General features: G+C 34.6%; 1 protein-coding gene across 1 annotated transcript; it reads right to left on the bottom strand.

The window, feature by feature from the left end:
• Positions 1 to 6,010: 6,010 nt before the first annotated feature.
• Positions 6,011 to 6,439, bottom strand: LOC147383333 (uncharacterized). Its single transcript, XM_086427292.1, has one exon. It carries the CDS (start codon positions 6,437 to 6,439, stop codon positions 6,011 to 6,013), a length of 429 nt encoding a protein of 142 aa, XP_086283418.1.
• Between the last annotated feature and the right edge of the window lie 3,537 nt (positions 6,440 to 9,976).

The following is a 9,976-nucleotide window of genomic DNA, read 5'->3' as shown; positions in this document are numbered from 1 at the left end:
CATGCATGATTTGTATCCCTTTTGAGACTATTTTTTTGTTGGTATAAAAAGCTATGTGAGAATCCAAAGAGATCATCAACTTTTACTCTTAACCCTTCTGTAAAGTAAAATGTGGTGTGTGTGGGAATGTATATGCATGGGATGGACTTAACAAGAGAAGATTACCTCTTAAGAGGGTTTACTTTCTAATTCTATTGTCACCAAATAAAATAAAAAATCATTATTTTAGGAAACTTAAAATGCAAGAAAAATAAAGAAAATAAAGCATCTACACTATGAATTTAAATTGCATAAGTAAAGAAATTAAATACAACCTATTATAGTATTATTACGGAGTTTATTGATGACTTATTGGGGGGAAATCACCTCTACAAGGGATTACTCTTTACCCCCTCAGCATTTAGATTAAAGCTTAGAGACCTACATTATTAAATAAACATGAATAAAAGCTTGAAATTAAATAATTAAAGTAATTAATAGGGTGATGAGAATGAGGGATTAGAAAGGGGGGTTGTGGTAGAACTTCTCCCACCTTGTTCTTCTTCTTCTTTCTCGTTCTTAATTTTTTTGATCATCCATTAACAAACCTACATGAAACTTTCCACAACGTAAACTTAAGTACAAAAAATAAAGTTTATTAGTGATTTTGAACCATAAAATTCTATTATCTTTCTATTGGTAAAACCCACAAGTCAAGTAGTTCATGAAGCATGTTGTGTAAATGTCTTGTATTTTGTTGCGCTACACAAAGTTGTGGTACGAAAAGGGCAATCATATAATGTTTTCTTAAGGATTTTTTTCTATTTTTTGGGGAGTTTTACATGTTTTTGGTAATTCTCGATTATATAATAGAGATTTATATGGTTGTAAAACTTTTGAAAAAATAGTGATTGTTCTTGTTTTGTTCTGTGGACGTAGGTACACTATCAAACCACGTAAATACTTGTGTTTTGTGCGATTGTGTTATCTTTGCTATTTCATTTTTCATAAAGTCCAAGGTAAAATCTTAGAATGTACTGACTAGAGATCGCGAATCAAGTTGATTTCATATGCACAGGTGTATATAGGAATAGATCAATCATTGAATTATGCCTTAGCTAGCCTCAACCCAGGGTTTTGACTTTCCATTATATCTGGGAAAAGCATCGCATCTCATGGAGGTGTGATTAGTGCTTAAGAATCCACATTTTAAACTTAATTATTGAGGCACTTATTAGATTTTCTAACCTAATTTTACCTCGATCAACGTACAATCATGCATTTTGATTATTTTAATGCCTTGCATAGCATAAATGCATGTAAATTTATAATCTCGAAAAAAATAATTACATGTATGTCCATTTCGAACAGACCAAAAATCAAATGAATGAAAATAAACAAGAACAAGGTTTTCAAGCAACTGTTGACCATCAATGTATCAAAATATGGGTAGGACTGAGTTTCAAGAATTTTCAATGCAAGCTCACCGCGCCGCTGTTAACCTTAACCGCTTTGCAGCCTAATGCAATCAAGTCACTCTAATTTTGCATGGTAGATTCTCACGCGTAAGAAGGATTGAAGAGATGACTGCTACAAGTATGAGATGATTCCAGAACCCAATTAGGTCTATAAATAGAACCCTAAAGCCTTTGTAAAAAAAGATAAGACAGTTCTTAGCCTTAAGTCTTCTTCCCCAATTAGATTAGGTTTTATTTTCTTAAATTCTCTGTAAATTCAAGATTTGCGAGAGAACAGAGAGTATGTAACTCAAAAATTCATCTATGAGTACATGAAGCTTTTCTTCTTCTTTTTTTAATAAAAAAAAAATGATTAAAGGTATGCATAGAATGCTTTTCACTCATATCCCAAGAAAAAATATCTATGGTTCCATGCGCACCTCTACATCAATGCAGTGTGTAACATTGTGACTACAACATTTTGCCTCAGAAAAAGTGTGTTAATCCCTAAAAATTGAACTTGATCTCTAAGAAATTTGCATTTTTCCTCAAATCATAAGGGGTCATGTTGATGGAGAGTCTCAACCCTAAAATGTTCCAAAAGCACAAGATTGAATAAAGTATACACCCACTCTAGTGTACAACATTGAGATTTATAGATAATAATTTTTCCTAGTAAGGTTCAAGTACTTTCCATCATAATATCTCATAAACCTATTCATCAAGTCCACGTTAAAAAAAAATTAAAAAAAATTCATGGTTAAAAATTATGAATCTAAGTTAGTTTTGTTTGTGCATGCATATACAATGGTGGGCCTTATGTTCCATAGTACAACACTATTAATAATGTACCACATTTGTTTGACCCGCGTGTGTGTGTGTGTCTCTCCTTTGATTAGGATTTGGTTTATGGAGACTAAATCATATATGATCTTACGCTCAATTCGATTTCAAGTAGAAATAAGCATAGTTAATAGTTAATGAGTTGTGATAGTCCGATTATCCCACGTGGCATACTCAATTGACTACCTGACATGACAAGTTTGGAAATCGAAGATTTGCGCTTCTCAGGATACACGGTTCCCTGGAGATACATATTTTTATGGGGAACTGCAATCGTGTATCCTGTAGTCGATTGAGTTTGTCACGTGGGATAGTCAAATTATAACGATTCATAGTTAATACCCCTTCAATTTTTTTATTTTCATTTTTCAGTTTTACTCCTTTTAATGCCAAGGACGATGTCCTTCACTATCGCTTTCTTTACTATATTTTTCTATAAATGGACAAAATTAGGTTTGAATTTAAAGATACAAATAAATACAAACAGAAGAGAGAGAAATGGTCCCGTCTTTTCGTGCTCGACAACGTGGAAATCGCACTATACGGACATCATTCACTATAACTAGAGTAGTATCCTATTAAGGAAAATTTACACTATCACTAGAGACAAACTGTAGTATCCTATTAAGGAAAATTTAAGAATTGAAAAGAGCGATTCTATTGCCGCACCAACTTTTGCTAATGCCACTTCAATTGCAAAAGTTGGTGCAGCAATATAAGTTCTTTTTAAAAATAAGAAAACTGATTTGATCAACAATTTTGAAAATGAAGGACTACAAAACTCCCAAATTTATACAAAGTGATTTTCCTAATCAGATGATTCGGTGTTGATAAAAGAGATCAAAATACATACATTTTACTTAGATTTTTTATTTATTTATGACGGGGGTGTCCGAACTTACGTTCGACTAGGGTGACCGGAAGAGCCAAAACTAGAGCCAAGGCATATGGGTCCCTTCCCCTGAGCACGTGCAACGCCCACACATCACACATTGGGTAAGCAAGGGTGCACCCTCACAGGTGGCCCCGATGAAATACAAAGATAGTGTATAATTCTCACTGTTATATATAGATAAATCAAATTTATCATGTTTTTGTTTTCTCGTGCATTAGAAGCAAGGAAACTCAAGATAAATTATGGGATCTTGTCGTTTTTTCTATAACGATCAACATATACAACATTTTGTAGATTTCTTCACATGTTAATCCTTGTTGTCTTGCTTCTTTCATCCATCTTTCCACTACATTGAGAGTAACCGATGGTAGTTGTAAGGTGACAAACATAGTATCATGGATGACTCAATTTATCTTGTAAGAATTACAACATTTTAGCTTCGATCAAGCATTGTAAGAACTACAATATTGGATACTAGTGTAACATTTACTTTTATAATCTACTAAAAGGTGGCATATGCAGACACACATGTATTAAAAGGATTCATTTGTAATTTAAAATGTTGAGTAAAATGTTTTTAAAGATTACATAGAAAAAAATAACACTTTTGTAATTTTGAAAACTAAGCAATGTGATTATAGGGATGTGAGATAGTAATTTTCTTGATTTTTAACCAAAATGACCTTGATTATATTAAATTTAGATATTAAGCTAAGGGCATTTTTGAAATTCAAATTTTGGTATCGAAGCACTTCTACTATGCCTTCTCTCATTATAATAGTAAAGATGCGGAGAATTCTCTCCAGATAGAGATAAAATTCATATTTTTTACATCCTAGATAACAAAATTCATATTTTTACATAGATATCATTCTTAATATAATTCTCATTGTTATATCATTATCTTTTCTTTTCTCATGCATTAGAAGGCAAGGAAACTCGAGAAAAATAATATTGGGATCTTGTCATTTTTCCCACGATCATTGTCAAATGCAAGATTTTTCAGAATCCTTCACATGTTAAACCCCTTTGTCTTGCTTTGATCAATGGCTTCTCTTGTTGTTCATCCATCTTTCACTACAATGAGAGCAAGAGTTGGTAGTTGTAATGTGATATAGTGTGTCATGGATGATTCAACATATATTGTAAGAATTACAATATTTTAGCTTCAATTAAATATCATAAGAATTACGATATTTGATACTACGGGGACATTTGCTTATATGATCTATGTGGCCCTCCTTTCAAACAATAACATGATGGAACAAAACATATAAAGCCTTGACCTAACCACAACATAACTCTAAAGATTATGACCCTCCTTTTGAGCTCTCCTCTCTCATTCAGGAGCTCTCCCCTCTCATTCGAAAACATCCATATAATGAGACTAAGAATAAGAAAATTGGGCTATTTTTCCATTAATTGTTTAATCATCAATTAACCAATTATTACCCAATTAAAAAAAATTGATTGAATCATGCGAGAATGATTGATGGTAATAATTCAAAGTACAAAGGTGTCAGTGGAGTTATTTTCATAAGTTTTCTCAATGAAAAGAAAGAAATAGATCACTCAACCTTGTGTCTCTAATTAAGGACCGGAAAAAAATAGATATAGATAAACTAAAATTATATGTATAAACCCCAAGTGATTTTCTCAATGTCAATTTCGGACCGATGAGCGGTTAATACCTGTAGGTTGTGAGTTCGATACCCAGTATGAGCATCAGGGGCCACTCATGAGGGTGCACCCTCAATTATCTGGCGCATGTGATGTGCAGGTGTTGCACATGTCTCGAGACTAGTCCTTAGACAAGACTCTATGGACTGGGCAAAGCTCATATACAGGCCCGGTCCGCTGTCTACAGGATACCCAGTTATAGAAAAAAGTGTATATATATATATATATATATGGGTCAGGTTCAAACGACAACCATTTCAACACACATATAGACAACGTGTTTTGCTTATATGGGCAAAAATGTTTGGAATGAGCTGATTTTTTGTGAGGATGATCTCTGTGGTGAGGAGATCATCCTTGCCAAAAATCAGCTCATTATGAAACTTCTAGGCCATCCAATTTTTGTTGAAAATTATAGACCGTCCAATTTTTGTACATCAATTTGGATGGGGTTACAAGTTTTGAAATGGGATGATTTTTTGTCAGGTTGATCCCCTCATCACAGAGATCATCCTCACAAAAAATCAGCCCATTCCAAACATTTTTGCCCATATAAGACAAGCACGTTGTCGCAATGTGTGTCGCAGGAACCCAACCCTATATATATAGATGTTCTCTTTGTTTGGACACACGAGCCACAATCGACTGACAATAAGAGAGATTAATAACGGAGCTACTGGCTACTATAACAAATAATTATCTACCATAAACATTATCTTAAAACAAAAGATAGAATAACTACCGTTTCCAATAAAGTTGAACGACCTTGCTTTGCTAGTTTTGATCTTGACGTAGGAGTGTCATTTACCACCAGAACCACTCAGATTGAAGGTGGTCCATCATTGCTAGTTGAAGAGGCATCTCTCTTTCCACATTGCTTAAAATCTCCAAGATGACTTAGTTGAAGGATACAATATTTGGATGAGAAAAAAAACTTGCAACTTGAGAATTTCTTTTTTTTTTTTTTTGGAAGGTAATGGGGGTATTTAGCGGACCCCCAGCCGACTAAAGAAGGTTACAATCTCACATAGGATTTGCCCACGGCATCCTCATTACAATGGAACTTAGCTGTGTTGGAAATTCAAAAGGATACAAAGTTGAACTTTGAAAGGACCTATACCACGACGCCAAAAAATCTGCAGCCTTATTTGTTTCTCTATAGATAACGAGAACTGACCTCTTGAAAAGACCTCGAAAGCTCCTTGATAGAGTTGATCATCCTCCTTGCATACCAAGGCATAACAGCTTGACCCGAGAGAAATTGGACAGCAAGCTTAGAATCAGAGTCCACACACAGCTTGTTAACTTGTAGAAAGATAGCCAACTTCAACCCTTCTTTAATAGCTCGGAGTTCATGCATTAGAACATTGTCTCCTATAATACAGCTGGCATGAGCTGCTAGAGGTGATCCTTGATCATCCCTTATAATGGCCCCTTGGCCCCCATAAAGTCCTCTAAGAGATCCATCTGTATTAAGAGCGTGCCATCCACAAGGAGGTTTTTTCCACTGGCATCTAATATACTCCTTGTGGTAAAAAGTCACATTAATCGCCCAAGAGTCAAAAAACTGTCTAGAATAAGGCATGTCTTCAACTTTTAGCCTTAAGTAAGAGAATCTCAATCGAACATCATTAGTGATTAGTCTTTCGATCTGAGAAGCTGGCAGGTATTCATTTTGGAAAATTCTCCGGCATCTTTCTGTCCAACATGGTAGATGAAAGCACAAAAGCTGCTTCTTTTGACCTCAGTGGCCGGTTCATTACCCTTCCAATTTCTTGTGATCCACTCGATTTCAGATTCCCATGAGGAAAGCGCTCTCGTAGTAAGGGATCTTTTGAGAACATTGATCCATATCTGTTTGGTGAAGGGACATGAGCAGAAAAGATGGTCTCTATTTTCTTCATTTGCGCGACAAAACACACAACAAGCCTGATTAAGCTTACCTCTCCTGACTAACCAATCTTGGGTTTTAAGGCTGCCACTAAAGCATATCCAGGATATAACCGATGCTTAGGGACCACTTTGTTGCTCCACACAATCTTGGCCCAGTCCTTGTTGGTAGCTTCCTGACAAAGAAAAGAATAAGCCGAAGAGGTGGTGAAAATCCCAGTGGAATCAGCAGTCCACACTACCCTATCTTCTTCGGTCTCCACTCTCTCATCTGAGCAATCTCCTGCCAAACTGAGTTTAGAGCCTCTACTCCTGATCGGGGCATCACCCAATCTCCATTCCTAATAAGAGCTCTCACCTTAGCCTTTGCATTAATCCTTGAGTCATTAGTTAGCTCTATTGGGAAGTTGTCGAACAAGATCCCATTCGAAGTCCATGGGTCATGCCATAGATTTGTGTTAGCCCCATTTCCTATAACTTGAGAATTTCTTGAGAAGTCTTTGTAGTAGTAATTATACAAATTACAAAGTGTCGGTGGGTAGAGGCGGAGTCAGAATTTTGCTCATGTGAGGGTAACCAAGAGTTGAAAAAAAATTGTGGGAACAAAGAGATCTGCGATAGCCTCCCTAATAAAAAATAATAATAATAAATTGGACGATTCAACCTTTTATGTTTAATCAAATGCCAAATGAGCTTTAGATAAACTAAACAATATATGTGGAGAGAGAGATGGATATCTCCACTAAGATTATATTAAATAGAAATATTAAACTATCTTAAACTTGTACATCCTCATTCTGAGTTTTGATCATATAGTCTCCAAGAAGTACACAGATGAACCGACCCTCAGAAAGAAGTGTAATTACGGCAAATATATTGGGGACCTTCAAATACTTCCCAGAGAGTTTCTAAGTTGAGATAAGCCCCTAATCTTTTGATGAAATTCTCAAAAACAAGTGAGCAAAAGTAAGTAATGACACCATTTTGTTGAAGATGAAGAGGAGGAAATTTGTTTCTACAGATTGGGCAAGTTGAGTTGGTTTGTAGCCACTTTTGGATGCAATCCTCATGGAAACTATGTTTGCATTTGGGGAGAACCCAAACTCTCTTTCCTTCATGGCACAACTCAGATAGGCAAACTGCACATTCTATGTCCTTCTCCTTTATTAACTCCAGAGATCCACTCCAACTCAGCCACTTCACCCTCTTGGACACAAAAGCTCCCATGGGTTTCTGGGTTTTTTTCTCTCTTTTCTTCAACTTCTTCAAAAAATAGTTGGTTTTTTGGTTTAGAAACAAAAATAAATAAATAAAAAATGAAGGACTTTAATACTGGTCTTTGAAGAAGAAATCTTGAACAGTGTAATTATATGAGACTCGTGACACAATAGCTCCCATGGGTTCTGGATTTTTTTTTTCCCTCACTTTTCTCCAACAACTTGGGAAAAAAGTTGGGTTTTAGGTTTAGAAACAAAAGAAATGGAGGAATGAAAATGGGGAAGTTAGTAGAACTTTTATGGTGGGCTTTGAAGAACAACCTTGTATGAAGTAATCACATGAGATTGACAAAAGAGCTCACATGGGTTCAGAATTTTTTCTCTTTTTCTTCAACAACTTGGAGAAGAAAAAAAAAATATTGGGTTTTTGGTTGGTTTAGAAACATATAAGAAATGAAGGAATGAAAATGTGAATGTTTTAGAAGAACTTTAATAGTTGGTTTTGAAGAATAACCTTGCACGAGGTAATTACATGAGATAATAGGTCACATGGGTTCTAGATATTTTCTTTCTTTTCTTCGACAACTTGGGCAACAAAAAAAAAAAAAAAGGATTTTTCAGAAACAGAACGAATTAATGGAGGAAAGAAATTGTGTGGTAGAACTGTGTAGCCTGTGGAAGAATTTTAATTATTGGCTTTGAAGATAACCTTGTACGGACTCAATAATTATAACAGACTGTTTGTTGTTTGAATTGGTTCCATAAAAAGTAGATTTCAAACTTTTTTTTTTTTTTTTTTTTTTTTTTGTGGTGTTTCACTGGATTAACATGCTTATAATTTGCCCGATAGTAAATATATTATTTTCTATTCTGTGAATAGTGAATTAAAGACTTGAACGGTGATTTAGAGGTTGGGACCCGTTAGTTAGAGTTCATTTAGATACAAAAGGAGAGAATCACTTTTAAAATGTGAGCATATATCAAAATAGAGACATCCGTTGGAGTTGCTCCGATGCCATAGGGTTGTAGAGGACGAAATTCTATAAATTGAAAGAAAAAAATATTTTTCATGGATTGAGCTCAAATGTTAAGTTTGGGCGCCCAATAGCAATCCATTTTCAACACCTTAAATAAAGTTCAAAAAGTCACTTTTTAAAGTAGGGATCCAAAACGGTGTCTCATTCCTAACTAAGGTCAGGTGGCATCTCATTTTATGTCATGTGGCATTTTTGGGGACCCATTAACTATTTGGATATGTGGTCCATTCCTTGGTGAACCAACGTACCAAAAATCTATATGAACCACTAACGGGTAGGAGAGAGAAATTCTCTCTCATTTTACTTATGTCATTCGCACTACATGTCAAAAGGTTGTTGGTCAACGAGTAACAAATTGGTTCACAACACTCTATGCAAAACAAATCACTTGTACCATTAGAGGTAAAATAAGAGAGTTGCTATTGGCACCTTAATTTCTTAAATTATTTATCACACCCTAATTATAATTAAATCACACCATTCACGTACTTTAAAAAATTGGTTGAAGTTGTTACCTCAACATTACAACACATTCAAATAACTTCAACAATTGTGTACAACTAGGATTAGGCTAATATAAAATCTAAATCTTATCGATAGAAATCTGAAAAAAAAAAATCAAAAAAAAAAAAGAAAGAGAGTTTCTATTTGGCACTCCAACTTTTATTTATTCTCATCCATCCATCAAATACAACTTGAAATTTGAATTCCATATAAAAAAATGCCCTCAAATGCTTATTTCCAATATGTATTTAATGCACCTTAACATGTGCCCTTAGGGCACATGTTGAGAAAATCTTTCATTTATTTATCTTTATTTTAATTGGTGTAACAATTAAAAGTTGGGGTGTCAATAGCAAATATCTACAAAAATAGCCTTGACTTCTACAAAAATTAATAAAACCAACCATGTTTTTTAATGGTTACAACAAAACGATTAAATGTCTTATTTGTAATTATCAATCCATATATAATTAA

The sequence above is a fragment of the Akebia trifoliata genome, chromosome 16 (assembly GCF_017979445.1).
Source record: "Akebia trifoliata isolate Shusen 1 chromosome 16, ASM1797944v1, whole genome shotgun sequence".
Taxonomy (NCBI): Eukaryota; Viridiplantae; Streptophyta; class Magnoliopsida; order Ranunculales; family Lardizabalaceae; genus Akebia; species Akebia trifoliata.
This window is presented reverse-complemented; position numbering and strand designations above follow the sequence as displayed.

Bases quoted from the DNA above. Each gene is read 5' to 3' on its own strand.
- LOC147383333 (XM_086427292.1), bottom strand. From the start codon at position 6,439: ATGCCTTATTCTAGACAGTTTTTTGACTCTTGGGCGATTAATGTGACT.